The sequence below is a fragment of the Seriola dumerili genome, unplaced genomic scaffold (genome assembly GCF_002260705.1).
Source record: "Seriola dumerili isolate Sdu_G_001 unplaced genomic scaffold, Sdu_1.0 BDQW01000381.1, whole genome shotgun sequence".
NCBI lineage: Eukaryota > Metazoa > Chordata > Actinopteri > Carangiformes > Carangidae > Seriola > Seriola dumerili.
In genome coordinates this window covers 985,716-1,013,083 of record NW_019174636.1, presented here as the reverse complement: position 1 = coordinate 1,013,083, position 27,368 = coordinate 985,716, and the positions used below count along the sequence as shown (strand labels likewise).

At 42.6% G+C, this 27,368-nt stretch overlaps 1 protein-coding gene across 1 annotated transcript; it reads left to right on the top strand.

Annotated features, from left to right (window-relative positions):
* On the top strand, window positions 1-23,462 carry LOC111233229 (protein shisa-7-like). Its single transcript, XM_022760995.1, has 9 exons — window positions 1-377; window positions 2,413-2,655; window positions 2,921-3,037; window positions 3,921-4,066; window positions 6,190-6,258; window positions 9,027-9,086; window positions 9,141-9,269; window positions 21,427-21,808; window positions 23,006-23,462. Exons 1-9 carry the CDS (start codon window positions 1-3, stop codon window positions 23,460-23,462), a joined length of 1,980 nt encoding a protein of 659 aa, XP_022616716.1.
* Window positions 23,463-27,368: the final 3,906 nt, after the last annotated feature.

The window sequence follows — 27,368 nt, the reverse complement described above, 5'->3', positions numbered from 1 at the left end:
ATGTTTTGCTCGTCCCTCGTTGTCCTGCTTTTCTGCTGCCTCGCTGTCTCCACGGTAACCATCACCACAGATGATGTTGATGGTGATGTCAGGACTCTGACCAGCAGCGGTGGCTCCGCTGCATCTGGTAAAAAGAGCACCACCTTGTTCCTCCTTACCGGCTACAAGCCGCCGCTGCCCGTTGGACCCAAGGTGGGGCCAAAAGTGGCCGAGGTGGAGGACGGGGATAATCCTCCAGTGATGGCCGAACTCCCCCCGAAGCCCCTCCCTCAGACCATGTTGCCAAGGAACATGACGGCCGACGCCCTGAAGCCTCCGCTCGGAGCAGCCCAGGTGGCTCCACCTCCAAGACAGCTGGTGGATGTGGACGTGTGCAGGTTCGGAACAGATCTATTTCCTGTTGTGTGGTGTGGTGTGGTTATTCTTATAAAATCAGCGCGTTCATCGCTGTTTATTTTGAGTGTTAAAGTCAGAGTGAAACAGCAGTTAGAGCATCTTTAACTTCTGTAAAGTGACATATTATGAATATGTGAGCAGGGATTCAGATGAAATCAGTGACATTTGATTGGATTGTGGAAAAGGCTTGTGGTTTATGCCATATTTCCATCATATTTTCTACATTGCTTTTCACCATTCGAGGTTTGGCACTCTTTTAATTGCATCCTCTTGTTGCTCCCTCTTCTTCTGCAGTGGTTAAATGGCACCTGACTGACAAACCACCTCCTAACATTTGCATAACAACAGTGAATGGAAATTAACTATTTTTTATAAAATAATTGACATGTTTTTTTATTTTATTTCTTTAATTTTGAAATGTGCGCTACATTTGGATGGAAATCCACCTAGTGATAGACCAGAATAAGGAGGATTAGTGTTTAATTAATAAATTAGACCTCAGCTGAAATCAAAATACATACCCCCTAGTGTGCTAGCTAATGATCAAGTGTGGATTTATATGATAAACAGAGTTAGCTAGTCACCCCAAATCACATTTGATTGGATACATTCTTGTAATTGACCGAGTTTGAGATTAGTCATCAAAATACTTTTACAGGAAAAGAAAAGAGAGATTTTGATTTAAAAATACCCAAAAAGGATTTCTTGAAATCAAATGAGAGGCATATTACAAGATAAATGAACAATAATACAGAGGACATTAAAATTTGGAAAAAAAATTTGTTGCCAGGGGAAATAAAATCTCTGGGAAGTCAAAAATGCTTAGGCTTAGGTGTGTTGTAAAAAGTCAGCAAAGTTAACCTTCAAAGGAAAGAGCCTTCAAAGTTACGTTCATGGTTGTAGCTCTAATTTATTTCTGTGTAACGTGTTGATCACACTGGGTGCCGTGAAAGCGAGGCGCATCATGATTCCTCTCCTCCTGCAGCTCTGATCTTGATCTCACTGAGGCTTATATTTTGCACTGAGAGGCGTCTTGCTGTTGCTAGGCAACATGTAATCAGCTCTAAATCAGTTGTGTGTTGGCGAGCAGCTACACACCACAACTATCAACAGCAGGCTCATCCAGGCAGTCAAAAGCAGCACTAACAGTACAATGATAACAGACAAACAGATCTATAAGTTACATAAAGCCCAAAATGCTTCACGAGTGCCCCCCCCCCCTCAACTTGTTGATTGTTGAAAAGCCTGAACCCTGCACCGTCAGACAGCAGAGAAACCAACACGTTTATCTGCTTGGAGTTAAATTCTTTCAGAGAGAGAGCTCCTCCGATAATAAATCATGGTGCCTCGAGGACGTAGGCAGCACTAAATGCTTCAAACCCAAGGAAACAGCAGTCATGAAACATGTGCATTAGCTTATTGGAAAACTGCTATTGTAAAGGACCAACGTGCAAAAAACAAAAAAAACAATAACGAGCCATTGCACTTAATAAGGACTTTTACTTTTGGTACTTTACGTATGTTGTGATGCGTTTGTACTTTGTACTTTGACTTATGAAAAAAATTGAATCCTGGGTTTTTACTTGTAATAGATTATTTCTTCAATATCTTGCAATATCCGACTTGCAGGAGCTGCAATTGTATTAATGAAGGTTAAATGTGTCACAACAGACCAAGAATGAAGCATTGTTGTGCTACAGAGACGCCCCAGACTACAAATCATATTCTCCAGATGCATAAAAACAAACTTTTTTGATACATGACCCAACAAAAATCACATCATCATAATTTTTATATATGTTTTCAGTGAAAATAAAATGCGAAAATTGTAACATTCCAACTGAAATTGTGACTCCTATCACAATATCTGCCAAAATTGTCTCTTTTTTTGTTTTGTTTGTGAAGTTGCTACTTTTATTTAAGTAAAATATCTGTGTGCTTCCATCTTAAAGTAGCAGAGGCATCAAGTACTGTGATGCAGATGACAAAACGTCTTTGTCAAACTTTGTTCCACAGGGGATACTTCGACGTCATGGGGCACTTTGACAGCACGTTCAACTGCTCCAAGGGCAGCTACATCTACTGTTGCGGTACCTGCCACTACCGGTTCTGCTGCGAGCACCAGAGGAACCGGCTGAACCAGGACTCTTGCACCAACTACAAGTCCCCCGTCTGGGCCGACCCACAGGTCCCCGTCACCGTGCCCGCGGTCAACAAGCCTGACCCAGACTTCGAGACACTCCAGCAGCAGAGCAGCAGGTGAGAGTCTGTTTGTCACTGCTTGTAGTAGTTAAAGCCAATGTAGCAGTTTAACAGTATAAATACTTGAGTCAGAAATTATAGTATATGGTCACAATTGGGCAATGCCACATTACAGCAGCCACATGCCGCATGAATGAAACAGAAATGAACAACGGACACGATAAAAGCGTAAATAACTAAATACTGAAATATGTTCTGTTTGCTTAATGTTTTCCTGTTCTGCTGCGCTGAGTGAGCTAATGTCATTTTCCTCTAAAAACAGCACGGCCTATGTGATCGGAGGGGTGATCTCCTTCACGCTGGTGGTGGCTGTGGGTGTCAGGATCGCCTTCAGCAAGGTGGCGCGTCGACCCCGGAACAGAGACATCAACATGCCCAGGTGAGACTCAGTTCTAGGACAGAGAACACACCTGCAGCTTGTTTACTTTGTTCTTACTAATAAGTTTATGTAGCTGTATTTTAGCATCTGGTTTGGTCTGCTAGAAAGTGCTGCGTGATAAAGATTACAAACAGAAGTCATATGACCCACATTTTACCACTTGAATCATAACGTTACAGAATTATACTGTGAATTAATTAAATATTTTAGGCGAGGACAAAGGAATTTGCACAAAACAGCTTAAGGTTTCTACTTAAGTATGGCGTTTAAGGTTTAATTTCTCCTTAGCTGAGGAAAAAAGTTAAGGCATTTGCAGCAGTGAAAGGGATTTTAAAGCAGTACAACTCTACTGCATCGTTAAGGGTGTCTCACGGTCGAGGGACACTTCTTGGGATGTGTTCATTTTCTTCAATTATGACCCTAAACTCTGCCATGTTGCAGTTAAGATTTTAAGTTAAGATTTTTTTCCTTACTCTGGTCGCTAAGGTCTTTTGTGCAATGGTTTAACTGACTTTTAAGTGATTCCTTTAAGTATAAGACTAAGATAAGGAGAAAACCTTAAATACTTAAGTGAACATTGAAAACGTTTTAGGAGGAAACTTAAGGGTGTATTGTGCAACTATTTTTATTTTAAGGAAACCTAAACTCAGACTTTAAGGAAAATCTTAACTTTAAGTGTTTTGTGCAACTGGCCCCTGTAACTTAACATGTAAAAAGACTTTTAAAGATTAGTTTGCCTCCGTAAAATAGCTGAATATTTCATTGTATCTTCCACATTCTTATTGTCCGTCTCCTTCCTGTTTTCTTTACATCTCTCTCTGTCTATCGTCTTCTCTCCCTCTTCTCCTCCCTCCATTCATCCATCCATCCTCTGCTGTGTCAGATCACTGGTGGATATCCTGCGTCACCAGTCGAGCCCTGTGCAGCAGGGAGAGAGGAACAACACCACAGTGTTGACCACAACCACCTCAGACGGACGCACATCCAAAAACCTCTACACCCCCATCCTGCAGAGCAAAGACAACCGCAGTAAGTGGGAAAACAAAACAAAGAGACACATATGAGTGACACACATTTGTCGGCGTGGAAAAACAGAAAACAAGGTACATTCACAGTCAGGTGAAATGAATGTTTGATTCAGGGCGCGTTGTTGTCTCCCCCGGGACATGGATGGTAATTCTCACTGCGTTTATTCAAATCTCAGTTCAATCTCAGTATCAGTAACACACATCACACTTCCAGTAGAATACGTTTGCTGGGACTGAAAGGTTGCCAGACACAGTTATTTAGAGAAGCTGATGGATAATCTCAGTGGGCCTTTGTTTTGAAATTAAGCTACATTACATTAGTCATTAGTAAAAATCCGTCTAATAGACCTTTTAATGGCTTGTAGTGTTGATTCACCTTTAATTTTTCTCTATATACTTTTTCTCTAAATTTTTTTCTCTAAATGACTCTAAATCTAACCACATATTTGATGCCTATAAAACCTAGTTAGTTTTCACTGTATGTGCACGAATAATGAACATGAACAATTTGAAAACATATAGTGGCATTAATGTTATTTCTGTGCCAGAAAATACTCTGACATCTAGAAAATATTGAGGATAATAATTAACTTCTTTCTCAGTAAATTCTCTCTTATATTATGATTCTTAGGCAGAGAAAAGAAGCTCTCCTCTGTTTCTCAGTTGTTAGTTTTTGGGCAGATGTTCAGCTAATTATAATTTTAACCTAAAAAATTGCTAATTAACTAAATGCTCAACACAGCACTGTAACTGAACCCCTGAGGGTTGACAGGTTGTTATGTCATGACCAGAAAAATAAAGAATAAAATCAAACCAGCAGTTAGTTTTGTATTTAAATGCTGAAATGCACTGGAAGTCATCTATATATTTTCTCATGTGGCAGTTTTTTAATATTTGCAATTACATATTGATCTTTTAGACATTATTTGTTTTACATTTGCTGTTTGAGGTAATCATGGCTTTGACAGAAGCTGCAAAAAGTCTTAATTGAATTTTTGTTTTCTCATTCTTGTGCATTGTTTCACAGTCCTATGTGTTGTTGCCAATGAGACAAAAATGTTACTCGCATTAACAGATTTTAGTGGGAACGATCACACTTCTCTGGTTTCAGGAAGAAAAAAAAAAGAAAAAGAAAAGTTGCGTTTTCCCTCTGAGCGACGGTGAATGTGTTGATTTTGTTGTACTCTTAACAATTCACACAGTTACAGTCTAAACAAACACAAACAACACACACGTTTCTCTCTTTACTTCTGCTCTGTCTCTGTCGCTCTGCCACTGTCTCTCACCTCAAACAAAAACAAGCCTTCTTCTCTCAGTCGCTCCAGGATTTGAAATGTTGTCAAGTAAAAATGAAAATATCTTAAAAATATTGGATTTTTTCTACACTTGCAAATACTCCTGCTCTCCTGGGAGTGGGAGTACTACATACTACAAATTATAATACAAACTGATCCTCTGCATATGACATGTGATTATAAAGCTGGATTCACTAGTTTGCAAACAACTAGAGCTGCAACTAGTGTTTATTTTTAATAATTTTCTTGATTAATTCTTGTTTTTTTTTGTTAAATTAGAACAGATTGATTCATAACTCAAAGATATTCAGTTTACAATGAGATAAAACAGCAAATGCAAGTGTTCACCTTTGTGAAGCAGAAGCTGTTTAGCTTGAAAAATGACTGAAATTATTAATTGTTTATCCAAATAGTGGCAGTTTAATTTTCTGCCTGTTCACTCATTGATTAATTAACTAATTGTTGCAGCTCTACAAACAACAAACAGGTTAAATGGACCAGAAAGTACAGTAAGCTGAATTTACACTCCTGATACAGAATAAAATCCACTACCTACCTACGTTGTACTTCATCTCCTTCCTGTCTGGAGGTTTTTGCTGCACCACATCATGTGCTGAATAACATCTTGATTAAATATTGTTAACAAGTAAAGACAAAAAAAAAAAGCTAATTCCTGGAGGGACTGACTTTTTCTCTAAACTGTCTTTTTCTCTCTCTGTCCTGTTTCTCCCACTGTCTCTCTCTATTGACACAAATGCTTACTCAACACACGTCTCTTGTGTCTCTCGAGTGGTTGTCCATCAGTTTGTCAGCTCTGCTCTCTTTGCAGCTGGGAACTTGCACCACCATTTTAACCAGCAGGGGTCTGCTTCCAGCCCCAAACACTCTGCTACCATCGGTAAGCCTCATGGTTAGCAGCACGGTCTAGCACAGGCGGCGGCGAGCTGCCGGCCGGATGAACGGCCTAACTACCACACTGTCTGTCTGTCTTGTTGTTGGTTTGACGGCCTGTTGTAGTGCGCTCTTAAAACAGCTGTGCCACTGTCAACACTACCTTGTGGTTTAAAACATGTTTATAATGATGCATTTTTTTGTACATGGTCGTGTTGAAAGTGACACATCGTTGATAAGAGTGTGAGCTAAAAGTTGTCTGGCCTGCCCTCTGCTTAATGCAAGCCTGTCTGCCCCACCACCACCCACTATTACCACAAGCCTGCTTCCAAATGTGCTTCTTCTTCTTCTTCTTCTTCTTCTTCTCCTCCTCCTCTCTGTGTAGCAGTGATGTGCAAGTGTGCTTGCAGCTGACACTACACATTAATGGAGGTCTTGGCTTAAGCAAGGTCACTGCACTTCCTGAGTCTGTTTTCCTAGGCTTTGCACCAAGAAAACAAAAAAGCAATGTTAGCACTGTCCTCAGGAAATAAGCAGAACTCCTACTGGAAAAAATAATAGCTTGTGAAGGCTAATTTGGTGCATCTAACATGGCTGCCACTGAATTCTGGATAAGGTGTTTGTGGAAATATGGTGAGATGATGAACCTAGCAGGTACACAGCTGCCACCAACGTCAATAGCTGATATTTTTATTATTTTTATTTATTATTCAGTTGAATATAGGTTTTGATGTCAGGTACCAAAATCCAATGTCAGGGCGACGTCTAATGCCAACATTAAACAACAACTTAGCATAAATAGTGCTTTTATGTGTGCTGTAAGCAAAGGTTTTCAGTCCTTCAGTTGTTAATGTTAACCAGCAAGTCAAACTCCCTTATGTTAAGTAACTGATAAAAAATTGAACAAACTATTGATTAATTGTATACAGTATTACTGGAAATTATATCTGTAACTGTTAAATATTTTAGAAGCCTCACTTTGTTTCTATGAAGTGGATAAAAAGAAAATGGGAAGGATTCATATTTTAAGTTTTATTCACATTTGTGTCATTCTTCAGTGTTTGTGCCACGAACCCTGAAGAGTTTACTTCATTGATGTCACTTCATTCTTGACATCTTTGGTTCTAAAGGTAACTTGGTTTACTTTAGTTCTGTCCTCAGTCTTCCTGTGTTAGATAATGTGAGCAGCCACCTGGGAGGAAACAAGAACAGAACACTTCAACTCTCTGAGTCAGACACTCTGCACATGTTGAAGTTCGTTTTTCCACGACGCCATTATCAAACTTCTCTGTCAGCCACCGTAGGTGTTCCAAAAAAATTGATTACCTTGCACTCTTGGAAATGACCGAGCTAATTCTGCACATTTAACTCAATATTTGGTGCTTTTTAGGTATATTTTCTACAGCCTTCATTATCCTCCGCTCAGTTCCTACTTTAAAACCCATGATCTCACAGCTGGCATTGCTTTTTTGCCACCGTGTGTGTAACATGCACGGTACAGAAGTCGATGTGGTGTGTGTTCCCTGGGTGACGCTTAACTGAGACATTATTGGCCATTATTGCCCATTACTGTCAATGGTCAATGACCAGTATATGTCCAGCAGTAATCTTAACAAGATCGCAGCCTATAACCATTACCACACTGAGTGGACTCGACATCGATTGTGTCTGTCTCAAACACAGGAAACAACAGCAAATGGCCAATTTTCCGCAGTTACATAATCTTTTATCGCTGCTTTATATTTTCATATTTTTACATTTTAACCTTTTTTTTCCACATCTTCTGCTGAGACCCAGCAGTTCATATAGTTTCTCCTTTTTACAAATTCAGCTTCTCAAATGACTCCTCAGAGGATAAGCGATGTTTCCAGCAATTTGCGGCATGTGATTTCACCTCGTCCCCGTTTAAATGTACAGAACCTACACATGCCGGGTCACCACCGAGTGCACCTTACAGTACATGTGGGGTCGTTCAAAGTGCTGTCTGTTTGCTGTTTCAAAATATGAATGTACTCGTATACTGTATGATGTAACTGATATGAGTATACATGTTGCAAAACAGACACCCCTGCCCCTCCCCCATACTGCTAATCTTACATAAGACACATCATTTTTATGTGTATTGATGGATGTGCTGCTTTTGCACTTTGCATAAATGTGAATGTGTGTATATAGATCCCCACCCCCCAGCCCCCCCCCACCCTGATGCCATCAGTGCATTTCTATGTATTTACATGTGGCTGATATGTTTGTGTTGGAGCCCCAGATTGAACAGTACAAGAGTCGTATTTATAGACGGTCACCATGGAGCTCGGAGACACTTCCTGTGTTTACTGATCATTAACCAGCTTGTATCTTCTCCACTTGTTCTGTCTTCCCTTTCTCTTCTTTTTTTCCGCTTTGTCTTCCTTTTCTGTCATTTCTGTTTCTATCTCTGTATTCGATTTCTCTTTTCTCTTCTTTTCTCTCATTTTTTGTTCCTGCTCTCCCCCATTCTTATCCCCATACATCTCACTTTGTCCTTCCTTCCTCGTCACTACTGTTCCCCATCCTCCTATGCTCCATCTTCTGTCTTTTTTCATCCTCCTGTTCTTCAACCATTTTTTCTCTGTTTTTCCTTCATTTTTTTTCTTTTTCCTCCTCTTCTTCATCTCGAATCTTCCATTTCCCTTCCCTCCCTCTCATCTTCACTTGCTTGATCTATCATCTCCATTTTCCACCTTTCTCTTTACACCTTTTCCTGTCCCTCCATCCTCTCTCACTGTTGCTCTCCAGAGCGTGGATCCCGTATGAACAACACCCCCCAGCTCTCCTCTGGTCCCACCCTGCTTTCAGGTAGCGGTAAAGGTCCCGGCAGCGTTGGCGTCGGCGGTGGCAGCATTATCGGAGGCGGCATGAGACACAACAGCAGCCACCCGTCCTTCTCCCACTCCTTCCACAACCTGGCCCAGCTGCCGCCGTCCTATGAGGCCACCATGAAACCTGAGATCAGCCGCTACAGCTCCCTGAAGAGGCTGGGTGAGCTCGTGGGGGGAGATGAGGGGATGTAGAGAGAGGGAGAAGGGAGAACAAGGGAGGCAAAGAGGAAAACCTGAGGGGGAGGGAGGGAGAGGGCAAGTGGGACTAATTGATTATTCAGGACCAGTGAGGCCTTTCAGGTGATGCAACACACTCACTAGCAGCTGTACCGCTGATTACATTTATAAAACTGACTGTCTCAAGGGTTTGACTCACTGTAAATACGTAGTTCATTTTGATTCTTTGACATAATCATGTGTTTAGAGGAATTCTCCACAGAAAGTGTTTTGAAAAGTGGCTCTTAAAAGTTTGAAGTTTGCTCCTTTGTGGAGGATGCAACCTGGGGTTGGCTTGGATTCACAAAGGTTAAAATGGAGTCAAATGACGAGGAGACACAGGATGACATCAAAAATATATTGTGTTACAAAACCTTCAAAGAAACCTCTCTTACTACTCTTACAGTATAATCAACTCTCAGCTGTTGGTCCAAATACTAACTATGTTGACATTTATGTATGACATGTAATACTAGCCTCTTATTTGGTTAACCACAGTCAACTAACCATCGCTGTGATGTTGTATATACACTGCTCAAAAAAATGAATGGAACACTTAATCATGACAGTATAACACCAAGTCAGTTAAACTTCAGGGATATCAATCTGTCCATTTAGGAAGCAACAAGTGATTGTGAATCAGTTTCAGCTGCTTTGGTGCAAGTGAAAGTGACAACAGCTGCAATGCAGAGGATAAAAGCAAGACAACCCCCAAAAAGGGAATGGTTCTACATGTGGTGGCCACAGACACTTGCTCTCTCCTTCTCCTTCCTGACTGATTCTTCTCCAGTTTCGTGTTTTGCTAGTGTCCGTGTCACTACTGGTAGCATGAGGCGGCACCTGCAGCACAGTCAGGTTGCACAGGTAGTCCGGCACATCCATACGTGCAGCCGCAAGAAGGTTTGCTGTGTCTCCCAGCACAGTCCCAAGAGCATGGAGGAGACACCAGGAGACGCCCGTTACACCAGGAGAGCTGGACAGGAGCCGTGGAAAGCATCAACCCAGCAGCAGGACCGCTACCTGCTCCTTTGTGCTGCCAGAGCCCTACAACATGACCTCCAGCAGGCTCCTGGTGCGCATGTTACTGACCAAACTGTCAGACACAGACTCCATGAGGCTGGCGTGAGGACCTGACGTCCTCTAGTGGGACCTGTGCTCACAGCCCAGCACCCTGCAGCTCGACTTGCATTCGCCAGATTCACACTGAGCACATGTGACAGGCGTGAAAGAGTCTGGAGACGCCGTGGTGAACGTTATGCTGCCTGTAACATCATCCAGCATGAGCAGTTTGGTGGTGGGTCAGTGATGGTCTGAGGAGGCAGATCCTTGGAGGGTCGCACAGACCTCCATGTCACAGCCAGCTGTAACCCTGACTGCTGTTGGGTACCTGGTGTAGGGATGACGAAGGCATTGATGCCATTGACTGGCCCTCACGTTCCCCTGACCTAAACCCAACTGAGCACCTATGGGACGTTATGTATCGGTGCATCTGAAGTACCGCCACAGACTGTCCAGGAGCTCACTGACGCCCTGATCCAGGTCTGGGAGGAGATCCCCCAGGACACCATCCTCCGACTCATCAGGAGCATGTCCAGACGCTGTCAGGAGTGTATACAGGCACACGGGGGTCATACACAGAGTTGGATCAGCCTGTGGTTTCAGTTTTTTACCTTGATTTTCAGTGTGATTGTGAATCCAGCCCTCACTGGGTTTCCATTGACCGTCATTACGTCATTTTGTTCTCAACACATTATACAATGAACATCAGTGAAGAACTTCAACTTGAATAATTCGTTCATCAAGATCAGATGTGTGATTTAAGCATTTAAGCACAGGAGTCTCTGCCAACTCAACTACGGGCCAGTTATTCTCACATCAGCTGGCTGACTCCCACCCCACCACTCTCTTTGTGGGATATTTCTCTTCTCGCAGCCCGGTTAGTTCGACTTTCACACAGCTGATGCTCCAGTGAATGAGAGTCCATTATGGCCGTAGCCAGGCATGGCCGCCAGGAGATTTGTGAATCAACTGCAAAGCCAAATAATCATCTCAGTGTAGCCTGAATGTGCAAACTGTTTCTGCTAAACAGCCATAACAGTAAAGTAAACAAACTGGAGGAAATGATTATAGGGGTGGGAGGGGTGAGATGTGTGAGATGTGAAGGAAATAATGGAAAAGACAGAGAGTGACAGACAGATGGCATAAAGGCGTAAACAGGGTAAAGAAAAGCATCAATTTAAAAAAGAAGAGTAGAAAAAAAGGAAGTAGGGAGAGGCAGAGAAAAAGGAGTTGATGTAAGGGTTAAAAAAAAAAAAACGTAGAAACATGGGAGAGCATAAATGTGAAGAAAGAGGATCAGGGGCTGTAAAAGAGCTGAGTGGGCAAATAAGGATACAGCAGGGAGAAAAAATAGATATTCAGGAAGATAGAGATGCAGAGAGGTCGACTGAGCAGAGGGAGAAGAATGAAGGAAGAGGCAGTGAAAGAAAGGAAGAAAGGATTGGAGGGAAAGAGAGATGTGGAGATAGGGGGAGGGGCGTTGGCTGGCTGGTCTGCAGGGGCCTGGCTGCCTTCGACAGGGAAGAAAAGATGTTTGAGAGGCAGTGGCTGGCAACCTCTCCCTCTCTCTCCCTTTCTCTCTCCCTCTCTCTCTGTCTTTACCTCTCTCACCCTGTTATTGCTGAAAACTGCAGGGGGATGGGAGTCGCCTCTGCAGGCTGAGTGATGGATGGTTACTACATGGGCGATCGTATGTGTGTGTGTGTGTGTGTGTGTGTGTGAATCCAAAAAAATTGATTACCTTGCACTCTTGGAAATGACCGAGCTAATTCTGCACATTTAACTCAATATTTGGTGCTTTTTAGGTATATTTTCTACAGCCTTCATTATCCTCCGCTCAGTTCCTACTTTAAAACCCATGATCTCACAGCTGGCATTGCTTTTTTGCCACCGTGTGTGTAACATGCACGGTACAGAAGTCGATGTGGTGTGTGTTCCCTGGGTGACGCTTAACTGAGACATTATTGGCCATTATTGCCCATTACTGTCAATGGTCAATGACCAGTATATGTCCAGCAGTAATCTTAACAAGATCGCAGCCTATAACCATTACCACACTGAGTGGACTCGACATCGATTGTGTCTGTCTCAAACACAGGAAACAACAGCAAATGGCCAATTTTCCGCAGTTACATAATCTTTTATCGCTGCTTTATATTTTCATATTTTTACATTTTAACCTTTTTTTTCCACATCTTCTGCTGAGACCCAGCAGTTCATATAGTTTCTCCTTTTTACAAATTCAGCTTCTCAAATGACTCCTCAGAGGATAAGCGATGTTTCCAGCAATTTGCGGCATGTGATTTCACCTCGTCCCCGTTTAAATGTACAGAACCTACACATGCCGGGTCACCACCGAGTGCACCTTACAGTACATGTGGGGTCGTTCAAAGTGCTGTCTGTTTGCTGTTTCAAAATATGAATGTACTCGTATACTGTATGATGTAACTGATATGAGTATACATGTTGCAAAACAGACACCCCTGCCCCTCCCCCATACTGCTAATCTTACATAAGACACATCATTTTTATGTGTATTGATGGATGTGCTGCTTTTGCACTTTGCATAAATGTGAATGTGTGTATATAGATCCCCACCCCCCAGCCCCCCCCCACCCTGATGCCATCAGTGCATTTCTATGTATTTACATGTGGCTGATATGTTTGTGTTGGAGCCCCAGATTGAACAGTACAAGAGTCGTATTTATAGACGGTCACCATGGAGCTCGGAGACACTTCCTGTGTTTACTGATCATTAACCAGCTTGTATCTTCTCCACTTGTTCTGTCTTCCCTTTCTCTTCTTTTTTTCCGCTTTGTCTTCCTTTTCTGTCATTTCTGTTTCTATCTCTGTATTCGATTTCTCTTTTCTCTTCTTTTCTCTCATTTTTTGTTCCTGCTCTCCCCCATTCTTATCCCCATACATCTCACTTTGTCCTTCCTTCCTCGTCACTACTGTTCCCCATCCTCCTATGCTCCATCTTCTGTCTTTTTTCATCCTCCTGTTCTTCAACCATTTTTTCTCTGTTTTTCCTTCATTTTTTTTCTTTTTCCTCCTCTTCTTCATCTCGAATCTTCCATTTCCCTTCCCTCCCTCTCATCTTCACTTGCTTGATCTATCATCTCCATTTTCCACCTTTCTCTTTACACCTTTTCCTGTCCCTCCATCCTCTCTCACTGTTGCTCTCCAGAGCGTGGATCCCGTATGAACAACACCCCCCAGCTCTCCTCTGGTCCCACCCTGCTTTCAGGTAGCGGTAAAGGTCCCGGCAGCGTTGGCGTCGGCGGTGGCAGCATTATCGGAGGCGGCATGAGACACAACAGCAGCCACCCGTCCTTCTCCCACTCCTTCCACAACCTGGCCCAGCTGCCGCCGTCCTATGAGGCCACCATGAAACCTGAGATCAGCCGCTACAGCTCCCTGAAGAGGCTGGGTGAGCTCGTGGGGGGAGATGAGGGGATGTAGAGAGAGGGAGAAGGGAGAACAAGGGAGGCAAAGAGGAAAACCTGAGGGGGAGGGAGGGAGAGGGCAAGTGGGACTAATTGATTATTCAGGACCAGTGAGGCCTTTCAGGTGATGCAACACACTCACTAGCAGCTGTACCGCTGATTACATTTATAAAACTGACTGTCTCAAGGGTTTGACTCACTGTAAATACATAGTTCATTTTGATTCTTTGACATAATCATGTGTTTAGAGGAATTCTCCACAGAAAGTGTTTTGAAAAGTGGCTCTTAAAAGTTTGAAGTTTGCTCCTTTGTGGAGGATGCAACCTGGGGTTGGCTTGGATTCACAAAGGTTAAAATGGAGTCAAATGACGAGGAGACACAGGATGACATCAAAAATATATTGTGTTACAAAACCTTCAAAGAAACCTCTCTTACTACTCTTACAGTATAATCAACTCTCAGCTGTTGGTCCAAATACTAACTATGTTGACATTTATGTATGACATGTAATACTAGCCTCTTATTTGGTTAACCACAGTCAACTAACCATCGCTGTGATGTTGTATATACACTGCTCAAAAAAATGAATGGAACACTTAATCATGACAGTATAACACCAAGTCAGTTAAACTTCAGGGATATCAATCTGTCCATTTAGGAAGCAACAAGTGATTGTGAATCAGTTTCAGCTGCTTTGGTGCAAGTGAAAGTGACAACAGCTGCAATGCAGAGGATAAAAGCAAGACAACCCCCAAAAAGGGAATGGTTCTACATGTGGTGGCCACAGACACTTGCTCTCTCCTTCTCCTTCNACTTAATCATGACAGTATAACACCAAGTCAGTTAAACTTCAGGGATATCAATCTGTCCATTTAGGAAGCAACAAGTGATTGTGAATCAGTTTCAGCTGCTTTGGTGCAAGTGAAAGTGACAACAGCTGCAATGCAGAGGATAAAAGCAAGACAACCCCCAAAAAGGGAATGGTTCTACATGTGGTGGCCACAGACACTTGCTCTCTCCTTCTCCTTCCCGACTGATTCTTCTCCAGTTTCGTGTTTTGCTAGTCTCCGTGTCACTACTGGTAGCATGAGGCGGCACCTGCAGCACAGTCAGGTTGCACAGGTAGTCCGGCACATCCATACGTGCAGCCGCAAGAAGGTTTGCTGTGTCTCCCAGCACAGTCCCAAGAGCATGGAGGAGACACCAGGAGACGCCCGTTACACCAGGAGAGCTGGACAGGAGCCGTAGAAAGCATCAACCCAGCAGCAGGACCGCTACCTGCTCCTTTGTGCTGCCAGAGCCCTACAACATGACCTCCAGCAGGCTCCTGGTGCGCATGTTACTGACCAAACTGTCAGACACAGACTCCATGAGGCTGGCGTGAGGACCTGACGTCCTCTAGTGGGACCTGTGCTCACAGCCCAGCACCCTGCAGCTCGAACCGGCATTCGCCAGATTCCACTGAGCACATGTGACCAGGCGTGAAAGAGTCTGGAGGACGCCGTGGTGAAGCGTTTATGCTGGCCTGTAAGCATCAGCCAGCCATGAGCTAGTTTGGTGGTGGGTCAGTGATTGGTCTGAGGAGGCAGAGTCCTTGGAGGGTCGCACAGACCTGCCATGTCACAGCCAGCTGTAACCCTGCACTGCTGTTGGGTACCTGGTGTAGGGATGAACGAAGGCATTGATGCACTAATTGATGGCCCTCACGTTTTCCCTGACCCTAAAACCCAAGCTGAGCACCTATGGGAAGCGTTATGTAATCGGTGCATCTGAAGTACCGCCACAGACTTGTCCAGGAGCTCACTGACGCCTGATCCAGTCTGGGAGGAGATCCCCCAGGACACATCCTCCGACTCATTCAGGAGCACGCCAGACCGCTGTCAGGAGTGGTATACAGGCACACGGGGGTCATACCACAGAGTTGGATCAGCCTGTGGTTTCAGTTTTTTACGTTGATTTTCAGTGTGATTGTGGAATCCAGCCTCCTCACTGGGTTTCCATTGACCGTCGATTACGTCATTTTGTTCTCAACACATTATTACAATGAACATCAGTGAAGAACTTCAACTTGAATAATTCGTTCATCAAGATCAGATGTGTGATTTAAGCATTTAAGCACAGGAGTCTCTGCCAACTCAACTACGGGCCAGTTATTCTCACGTCAGCTGGCTGACTCCCACCCCACCACTCTCTTTGTGGGATATTTCTCTTCTCGCAGCCCGGTTAGTTCGACTTTCACACAGCTGATGCTCCAGTGAATGAGAGTCCATTATGGCCGTAGCCAGGCATGGCCGCCAGGAGATTTGTGAATCAACTGCAAAGCCAAATAATCATCTCAGTGTAGCCTGAATGTGCAAACTGTTTCTGCTAAACAGCCATAACAGTAAAGTAAACAAACTGGAGGAAATGATTATAGGGGTGGGAGGGGTGAGATGTGTGAGATGTGAAGGAAATAATGGAAAAGACAGAGAGTGACAGACAGATGGCATAAAGGCGTAAACAGGGTAAAGAAAAGCATCAATTTAAAAAAGAAGAGTAGAAAAAAAGGAAGTAGGGAGAGGCAGAGAAAAAGGAGTTGATGTAAGGGTTAAAAAAAAAAAAACGTAGAAACATGGGAGAGCATAAATGTGAAGAAAGAGGATCAGGGGCTGTAAAAGAGCTGAGTGGGCAAATAAGGATACAGCAGGGAGAAAAAATAGATATTCAGGAAGATAGAGATGCAGAGAGGTCGACTGAGCAGAGGGAGAAGAATGAAGGAAGAGGCAGTGAAAGAAAGGAAGAAAGGATTGGAGGGAAAGAGAGATGTGGAGATAGGGGGAGGGGCGTTGGCTGGCTGGTCTGCAGGGGCCTGGCTGCCTTCGACAGGGAAGAAAAGATGTTTGAGAGGCAGTGGCTGGCAACCTCTCCCTCTCTCTCCCTTTCTCTCTCCCTCTCTCTCTGTCTTTACCTCTCTCACCCTGTTATTGCTGAAAACTGCAGGGGGATGGGAGTCGCCTCTGCAGGCTGAGTGATGGATGGTTACTACATGGGCGATCGTATGTGTGTGTGTGTGTGTGTGTGTGTGTGTGTGTGTGTGTGTGTGTGTGTGTGTGTGTGTGTAGTGTGGCTGCATCTGGAAGTGGAAGCAATAATGAGGAAAGCGGAGACCAGATGAGACTCTTTATTATTTCAGTCCAGTGAAAAGGAGAAAACACTTCTATAGGTGACGCGGTGCAGCGTCTGGAAATCACTTCCACATCAGACCTTCAAAGGTCATCGAATTTCCCTTCGTCTTCTCATCTCTGAAGCTGCATCTCTGTCGCCTTAGTGGCATCTGTCCTTCAGATCAGAAAATCTGACTTGCATGTTTTAGTTTTTTTGTTTTGGAATCAGCAGATTAATCCCAGATCAAAAGAAACACTATTTCTTTCCATCCTTTCTCTCTTCCTCACTATATTTTCTTTGCCTCAGATTACTGAAAAAAAATGGACGATTGAACCTCATTTTTCTTGACCTTCTTCTGCCCGATGGTGTGGTTTTAGGCACTACACTTCCCAGGGTTCACCTGTGATTCAAAAGGCAACGTTTGTGTATTTTCTGTTTGACAATTTTCCATCTGCTCAGTAATGAGGGTGTTCACTCCTCATCCTAGTCTGAATTCGTCCGAACTTGTTGCTTGAAGACTTAGCAGGCGTTCAGACAGAAAACAGCCCTGAGTTAAACTCGAATGCATGGGGGCTGAGTTGGTGGAGGTTTGTTGTTTCAAGTGCTGGTGAGACGTTTATATTAGACCCTGTAATTAGATCATTGGAGTTTGAAGGACAGAGGTTTATAATGCAGTGAGACAGGATTTATTTTACAACTGTTGGAAGTTATCATGGCAGAAATCATTTCATCTTTTGTTGTGACAATCTTGAGATAAACAGCAGAAATACAGCTTTTCACATTACAGAGTAATCCACCCTAACCCTGCCATTTGGTAAATGTTCAGCCAAGTTCATCTTTTTATTACCAGACAACCCTCTGGTGTTTTGTAGGAGCTCTTTGCGTTGCTCTCATTGAAATGAATGGTGCGGTGGGTTTTATTTTTTTAAGCTAAAGGTCGGACTGAATGTAGCATTAGACCCTCAAAAGAAACAAACATTTAAAGCTCCATATTTTACACTTTTCCTGTGTTTTATTTGAAGTGTGATCCATAAGAAGATATATTTGTGGTTTTAAGAACCAAAAACCATCTCAGTGTAGTTTTACATCTCCTCTCTCAAGCTTCTCTCTGGAATGCCAATCAAAAGAAAGGAGGCTCTGAGCCTCTCTTCTGATTGGCTGACTGTTTTCTAAGTAATTGTATAAAAATATAATAGATTTCAGGTAAACACTCACAGAGAAACCAAATCAAGCAAGGTTGGATGGTGGGTTGAGGTGGGCGAGGCTTTGGGCATGGCTGAGAGCGGTGACTGCTTGTGACATCACAAAGTTATAGAAGTCCTGATGGCTGGTTTTAAGGCTCAGTGTCTGAATGCTGTCTGTGTGCATTTCTCTGTGGACTGAGGCTTTGATACTTTCACAGTATTAATATAGAACCTAGACCTGCTTTATAATCAAAACATACATGGAAAGCTACCTTTATACTATATGGGACCTTTAACAGGAAAATAAAGACAGAAACCTAAAGCAAAGCACTTTGTACAGTCGACAAAAATCCACAAATCATGAAATCCACATAAGGTCTTGTGCACTTTTTGTTACCAGACCAGTTCAGAAGACAACCCTGAATGATATTTAAATAATATAAAGAATGTAATAACTAAAACTAAATAGACAAGATCTCAGGATTGGTACTAAACATGGCAACAGTTCAGGTCTTAAAATGTCCATCTCGTGCCACATTTCATCCCCTCAGGGCTTTTCAACCCTCACTGACATGATACACCAGACTATTTAGTTTGCGAAGTCGGTGAGAGTCCAGTCTTCTTTTTCATCTGGTGATTACAAACCAAACAGAAACATTAAGAACAGATTGAGTTCTTTGTAGCGGATGATTTTCCCAGAATAAAGCTACAAGCCGCTGATCGCTTCAACAGGAAAACCAGATACAGGCTGAGTCACAGTTGCACTGAATCAATGACACTCAGTATTTTTACTTGTCCGATTATTAAAAGCCTGCTTTTTTAGAAAAACACCCTGAATGTCAGTTTCGGTGGAACGCCCCTTCAAATGGAGACCAAAATGTTGTCATTATGAGTCAAGGAGAGGGAATGCGGCCTCTCGCCAGCCATTGTATGAGACCTGGTCCTTTTGATGTAGTTCCCCATATGGCTGTGCAGAAAGGACGCTGATAAAGGCTTCTTTGTCTGCGGTCAGCAGCCAGGGAGAAACCTCGAGATAATTTGGCCTTACAGGATGGGAGTAAACAGAAAGAGAGGGAGAGAGGAGAGAGACGAAGAGGAGGAGAGGATCAGGACATGAGACAAACAGCGAAAGAGAAAGAGAAAGATGGTGGTGAAAACAGAGAGAGAAAAACCTCGAGAGCAGGAGGAAGAAAGGCTGAAAACAATGGAAGGAGAATAGAAAAGCAAAAGGAGTGGAGGAGACAAAGGAACAAACAGAGGGAGAGGAGAGAGGAGAAACAGAGAAAGAGGGAAGACAAGGCGAGAGGAGGTAAAGCGGTGCCTGGTTAAAGGTCAGGTTTAAATTGGCTCTTGGGGAGCTGCTTCCATGGAAATGCTTTGAAGATTAAAGTGGTCTCAGGCTACGGAGCAGAAAGCACAGAAACTGTATTTCACTATTAATGAACCTTGCTAACTGTTCTCTCCTCACTTCTTCATCTCTACTTTGTGTCTCGACATCTTTGTTTCCATGTCATTTATGTCGGTGTATCTCGTTCTTCTCTCATCACACAGGTTTAAACTTTCTAACCTCTATTACAGTCTGTTTCTTTGTTCTCCTCTCTTTTACCTTTATTCTGTTATGCCTCGTGCGATATACAGTATATCTTAACTTCTTGTCCTCCTCTGAGTCGATCACTTCCTTTTCACCTTTTTTTATTCATCTCTCTACCTCTACCCCCGCATGTCTCTTCACAGTCAAGGTATTTCACCTCCTTATCATGCCACACACCTGTGATGGATTTTCTTTTTCATGTCTTTTGCCTCCACACGTACAGTATCTGTCATCCTATCCTTTTGTTTTTTATTTCCTTCCTTCCTTTCTTTTCTTATTCTTTAATTTCTTTGCATTTTTGTCTTTTCGGCTCTTTTTCATTTCTGTCATCTTTTCCTTAGAGGTTCAAAGTTCAACAGTTGAGAAAGCAGTCTCACCACAAGGTCCATTTAGTACCTGTTATGGAGCTTTCAATCAAGATCTCCATCAGCAGTATTGTAGATGTTTAAATTTCTATTTTATCTGAGCACTTTCACCAACATAGACAAGGAGCCCTCAATGTGCACTTTTATTACATGGTCTCTGTGCGTTGATGAAGATCATGAGCTATGATTAAAGCTCCAGAACAGCCAAAAAATGGACCTTGTGTTGGATTGTTTTCTCAAAACTGGTTCTTTTCTTTTATTCCAACCAGTTAACAGAAAATATAATCAAAAGGATCGTTCAACAATTGATAAACTGTCACTCATTTTGCTATCAGTGTCTGACCATATTTACATATAGTGCTGTGACGAGTCACTTGACAAAAATATAAATAGATTTTGATTTTTTAATTGTTTAAGTCCATTTTCAGGAAAAAAAATGGGAAAAAGTTTCTCGTTCCAGCTTTTCAAATTTGAGAATTAGCAGCTTTTCTCCTTCTTTTATCATTACATCCACGAAGGACGTTATGTTTTCACCTGTGTCTGTTTGTTTGTTTGTTTGTCAGCAGGATGCAAAAAATACTGATTTGGTTTGCACCAAACCTGATGGAGGGATGGGGAAGAACACGTTAAATTTAGGTGCAGATCCGGTTAAGTGGACGGATCCTGGAATTTTCTATCATTTTCTTAAACATTGCGAGACACTTTCTTCAGTTTCTCAGGAAGCAAAGTTTGGATCTAATAATAACCTGGATCTAACAGACGTGTGTAGTATTGTTTGGCCTTGGTGGAGGTATGCGCTTTACTGAGTGCCACTCTAATTTACTATGAATTAGAGTTTTTCTCTCTGAAGTCTGGTCTATGTTGTTTAACAATGGCCTTGACGGAGGTCTGCATTCTCTGAGTACTATTCTAGTTATAACTTGAATGTCTTTGACCTGGATTTGGAAATAAAAAGCATTTCAAGACACTATTTTGGACTCTCGGAAACTGTGACAGGCATTTTACATTATTTTATACATTTAATAGATGTGAAACCAAGTCTTCTGTATTGCATACCTGGTAGACCTGGTAGGATAATCAGATCACGAGCAGCAAACACAGAGTTTATTAGAGACATAAGATTTGTCATGAACTACTGTAATCAGCAAATTGACAGAATGATTGACAGAATGATTGTTTGTGAGCACTCAACCTTTTCTTTAACAAGTGATTGAAAAAACAATTGACATATTAATCAATAAATAAAATAAACATTACTTGCAGCCATATTTACATCTTGTACAATTCTGGTTTTCTTCTGCTGAATCAGAGAAAGAGCTCGATGAGTACTCCAGCTACCACAACTCCAAACGTCGCTCCAACAACGCTCCACCATCCTTCCACTCGTCACAGCACCACCTTCCCTGGGGGGGCGACTACACGCTGGGCTCCAGGGGCACGCTGCCCCTCAACGGCTCCCGGCCTCGTCTCCACATCCCTGCCTCCACCCCGAACCCATACCCGCTGCCTGCCCAGACGCCGTACACCAGCTCATCCTTCGACAGACCGCCGCGCCGCGTCCGCTCCCAGGATCAGCTGCTGGCACTCGGGGAGGGCAACACGCTGTCCCGCCTGTCCAAGAACCAGCAACACCAGTACTACAAAGCCATGATGAGCACCAGCAGGAGCTCCACCTCGCAGACGCTCCGCAGGTAAGACAAGAGGGGACAGAGGGCAGCAGAGGTGAGAGGAGGATTGTGATGAGAGGAAGAGCAGATGAGACGAGCAGATGAAACACAAAAGAGAAAGGAGCGAGATCAGAGAAGGTGAAAGATGAGAGGAAAGCAAAAGAGATGATAATGATGTCAGGTGACATGAGAAGATGGAGGAGAGATGAGAAAAATAAGAGCAAAGGGAATCAGAGAATATGATAAATGAATGTCAAGAGCAGAGCAGTTTCATTGAAATTTAAAGAGTCTGATGAGGTGAGGGTACACTCTGTTAAATTTTTATAACACAAAAATTCTGTTCAGTCAAATTTCAAACCTTGTACCTCATTTCACTTCTTTTAAAAAGTGAGTCCAACAAGTTAAACAAGCTCCACAGTTTCTTCTTTCTTGACTTGGGAATCAAATGTGGCTTAGGTGAGACTGAAGTTCATTTTATGTTTGATAACTCGTTATGTGTTGATTTAAAGGTCCCATATTTTACACTTTTCATTTTACACTGTGTTTTATTTGAAATGTTGATCCATATTAAGATATATTTGTGGTTTTAAGAGCCAAAAACCATCTCAATGTAGTTTTACATCTCCTCTCTCTCTGGAGCTCTGGTAACAACAGGTCATTGGCCAATCAGAAGAGAGGAGGCTCTGAATCTCTCTTCAGATTTAAAAATATAGCAAATTTCAGGTAAACACCAAATCCTGCAAGGTTGGATGGTGGGTCCAGGTGGGCGGGGCTTGGGGCATGCCTGAAAGAGGAGACTGCTTTGTTGTGACACCACGAAGTTGCAGAAGTCCTGACATCTTGTTTTAAGGCTCAGTTTCTGAATACAGGCTGTGTGCATTTCTCTGCGGACTGAGTGTTTGATAATTTCACAGTATTAATATAGAAACTAGACCTGCTTTATAATCAAACAACACATGGAAATCAATATGGGACAATATGGTTTACAAAAATGTTCTTAATTTCTGATTGATTCTGCTGGATGACTGATTATAAGAAACGTGTGCTGTGGTTTAGGGAGGGAAAATTTCGTGTGGCTGATTTTATTTGTAGAGAATTGGGACATAAGACTTGTTTGCAATGTGTTATTCTAGTAATGTTCATGTTCAGTAAATGTCTCACCATGCAACAGTCATTTTTTAGTGTCTAATTAGCCCATGATAAACAAGTGTGTGGTTTCAGGTCCCACGAGAGGCTCCTGGTCTCACCTGACCGCCTGGAGGACCGGCTAATGGCGATGGGGCTGATGATGGGAGGAGGTGACAGAGGCGGAGGAAGCGGGATGGTGCCCACCATGGGCCGACTCAGCCACCACCAGAAGGCCCAGTCACAACAGAACATCTGCGTCACACCATCCATGGACCGCCACCACATGATCAAGATGAACTCCCACCCGACATCAGGCCACGACCACGACCGCAGCTCCGCCGCCATGCCCGGCATGGGCATGCACAGCGGCTGGGACCCACATGGGGGCCATGGCGGAGGCGGAGCGGGGACGGCCGGAGGCCACCCCAACGCCCGACGGATGGCGTTCGCCAGCAAGAGGCAGAACACCATCGAACAGCTGCACTTCATCCCCGGAGGAGGAGGAGGGCAGGGACTGCGGACTGGGAGTAAGAACGAGGTGACAGTGTGAGGGAAGGTGGGAGAGAGGAAGAGAAAGAGTGAGGGAAGAGAGGTGAGGACTGAAGTTGTAAAGACGCTGAATACAGGATGAAGGACGGAAAGCAGGGAGGCGTTTAGTGGGAGGATGAAGTGGAGATGAGCAGAGAGAGGCGAGGTTTGATCTCAGCTGGTCACCTCACAGGGCTGCACTCTGTCCTGAGGACGAGCAGCAAACAGCCCCCCCTCCCCTTCATAAAACAAAAAATGGTGGATGACAACATTATCTCATAGTGAGTAGAGCCAATTGATTTTCTCCTTATCACTTTGTCGAAGAAGAGAATGTTCAGTCATTCTTTGTAAAGGGAAGACAGAAACGTCCGCTTGAAAAGAGCAAAAAATATGGTACGAGTGCAGTTTGAAGGCTGCTGGTATTCGCTGTGACTTTTATTGAAGGATACCTGCTGAGTCGAATTCATTGACTTGTCCTTGAGTTTTATTGCACTGTCCTCTGAGTCCTCGAGTGCTCTGACAGAGATCCACCTGTCTTTGAATCCACTGTGGATGACAGAGAGCGCCGAGGCAGAGACAGACGGGTTTGCTTGTCTTTGTATTTATACAAGTATTTAAAACCAAACAAGTTTCTTTTGTATGAAATTAACCTGATAATAATATTAATAATAGTATTAACATTACTGAGCCCTGTAGGACTTTGTGTATACTTGAACGTATTTATCCTTAAGCCAGACGGTTTGTAATTTACAGGCTGGATATGATTGGACTATCATGAAAGTGAAACTGCTAAAATAATCCAGCCGAGTACAGTTATCTGTCACTTGATTGCTTTATGGCTTGATTCACTCTAGTTTCAAATAAAACAAACGCCATTTTTGGAGAAAAACTGTACTTGCGTCAATGCAAACTGCTGCCATACAGGCCCCGTCACACCAGCATTTAAACGGTTAAACTTTTGCGGCAAAATGAATTCATTTCAGTAAGATCACTAGGTTTGGCTTCAGGGGTGAAATAAGTATAAATTATTTTACTTTCAAGTTTAACTTTGTTGAACTGTGAAGTGAATTTGACAAATAACAAACTGTCTCTCCCTGCTGAGTGGATGGAGAGCCAGAGAGTCTGAAATGGAGTAAGCACCCCTCACTTTTATTTTACCTCGTCTGTTGGAGCGTAAACATCTCCACAAAACAGACATAGTTTTTTAGATACTTATAAGACAGAAGTTTACGATACAAATACGTCTTCTGAACTAGTAGAATTTGTGAAATTGTCGCGACTGAGCTAAGAAGCTAACTGCTAACTGTCAGTTTGAAATCCTGTTAGCTTGTTAAGCTGTCTTTTTCCTCTGCAGTAAATCTTGATGTATAATACTAAACTAATACTAAACAGAGGTTGTAACTGACTAATGCTGTGACCCAGCTGGTGAACATTTTAGTGGTTAGCTCACCAGCTACAGCTACAGTAGTTCAACAACTAACACCAAGCTTTTTAAATCCAAATATTCTTTCTTCCTGGTGTGACCGGGCCTTAAAATCCACTAACATCCACACTGCAGTCTGATTCTAGCTAACTTTAAGCCTTTGTACAGTGAACTCTAGTGGGTGTTTATCATCTATGAAACATTGTGCTGTGACCCTTTGCGTAATAATTAGTCAATTTTTTTGAAATTAGAAGATTCAACCTTGCTCAGACATTTTGATATGGCCCCCGGCAAAGCAAACATCCCTCAAACACTGTTTTAAACTTTTCATCGTGAGTTCGTAGAGAGTCGTCGGTTACTACTTTCCGCGACTGATTTGCTACCAAGCAAATGCTCCCGTACGTCGACAACGCCACATGTTACCTGCGAGTTCAGCTGCTCACCTCATATGAAGGGAGGGGGTGGGGGGTAGACGGGGTTCAAGGCCGGGGACAATGGACACTTCACACCAAGGGCTATACCGAATTATCTTTGTGTGTCTGTGCTCTGTACAGCGTTTGCTTCACATTTTCATTACTTCTGCGTGTCAGTGTCAGGAGGCATGCTTGTGCACATGTTCACCAACTTTTTTTTTTCCTTAAGTAGAGAGAAAATATAAACATGCAAGGAAATTCAAAGCAAATGAACTTTTGTGGAACATGTAAAAACACACCTGATAGCATTGTCGCGGGAGAAGTGGTGGCCATAATGATGTCATATTTTGTACATTTTTTTAGTTTTTCTGGCTGTGAGATGGACCTTCTAGCCGTTTAGGCTGGATTTACCCTCTATGGGGTTTAAGGGAGTCGTGAGGCCTCCTTCGAGGTTTTCAACTTCCCCTCTGAGTTGTATTTTGACAAAGACAGACATGATTGGTGCCAGCCATTTTAGTCTTTTAATATGATACATGTTGCTCATGTGTTAATGGTTTATGATCATTATGTGTAAGGATTCCCCCTCGATCAGACGATGAACGCTCTTATCATGATCGTTATTTTTATTTATTTACTTATTTTTTGTCTAAACATGTATTTATTTTTTTAATCTCTGTGAATTTTAATGTATAATCCTGGATTTTCAATATTCAAACTTTATAGTGGAATTTAAAAAAAAAAAACTAAAAAAAGAAAAACATTTGTATTCTCGACAACAAAAAGAGATGATGCAATCAAAGAGAAAAGACGAACCGCATGACGATGTCAGAAGCCAGTGTCGATGATGTCATAGTGCTGACTTATGATGTCATGGTGTGTATGTGTGTAAATGTACATTCGTCTGTTTTAATTTGTGTGCCCGTGTGCGTAACTCTCTCAGTGTCTTCTTCTTCTTAGGAATGCTGAACCTCATTTTTTTTTTTTTTAACCAAACTCGGGTTTAGTCTTCGGCCCCACGAAGACGATTTTCACGACCTCGAGTCTCGTTACGTGTTCATATCAACTTGTAATGAAATTTTAAAGGCCTGTCGTCGTTTAATTAAAAAAAAAAAGGGGGAACATTGATCAATCACAGCTTTTCTTGTTGAGCTACGTTCACCAAAGCGAGGACTTTTTCAAATGTTTGAAAATGTAAATTACTGAAGGCTTATATTGTGTCAAGTTTTGGTATTTGAATAGAAGCGGAACAGCTGAGCGTGTTGATTAACACTCGGCTGATGAGCTTGTGTCGCTGCTGTTTGACTTAAATATGTATCCGCAAAAAGTGATCTGTTTTTTTCTAAGCAACTTTCTCATCCGTGCTTTAAAAACTTTCAAGGTACAACAGTGACTCGACGTACAGTGTTAACAGCTTTTTAAAGTTGCGATACATGTGAAGGGGAAAAACAAATTTGCGTTCAAGTGTTTTTTTTAGCGACAGCAGTTGTTGCTTCAGCGGCTTGTGGAGGAGAATGTATTGTGACTGACAGGACTAGAAAAGAAGGTTTTTACAATGAAAACGTGTCAATAACTTTTAAAACAGAAAGAGGCAAAAAAAAAAAAACACAGGAGGGGAAATATAAACGACAAATGAACATTCAGTTGTATTTTTAATGTCTCTCTCATTTCTTCTCATACCTTCAAAGGTCTGATACAGATGTTGTAATCCATGTTCGGTTAATTGCTCCCCCTGATAAAACTGTGTGCCTGTATGTTTGAGGCTGTGTGTATACGAGTGTGCGTGTATGTGTGTGTGCGTGTTACCCACCTGGGGGGAGGCATGGGCATATTTGTATTCTCAAAGCTACTCTGCATACCTCAAATTGTATGATACATTTATTTATTACATCCCCTTCTATGTCTATTTCCAAGAATATTCAAACAAAGGTCTCACAGATGTGCAACCCTTTTGTTATTGGTGATCAATTCTTGCGTTTGTAGAAATCATACTGTTTAATTGATAATAACAATAAAAAAAAATCCCACTACACCTTGTTTGTTTGTCTTGTGTCATTAAACTTGATTCTTTCTGTTTGACTTTTTCAATTACAGG

Excerpts from the sequence above, each read along its gene's own strand:
- LOC111233229 (XM_022760995.1), top strand. The coding sequence starts at position 1 with ATGTTTTGCTCGTCCCTCGTTGTCCTGCTTTTCTGCTGCCTCGCTGTC. Across the intron at positions 3,038-3,920 it reads AGAGACATCAACATGCCCAG|ATCACTGGTGGATATCCTGC; the intron begins GTGAGACTCAGT and ends CTGCTGTGTCAG. Across the intron at positions 9,270-21,426 it reads CAGCTCCCTGAAGAGGCTGG|AGAAAGAGCTCGATGAGTAC; the intron begins GTGAGCTCGTGG and ends CTGCTGAATCAG.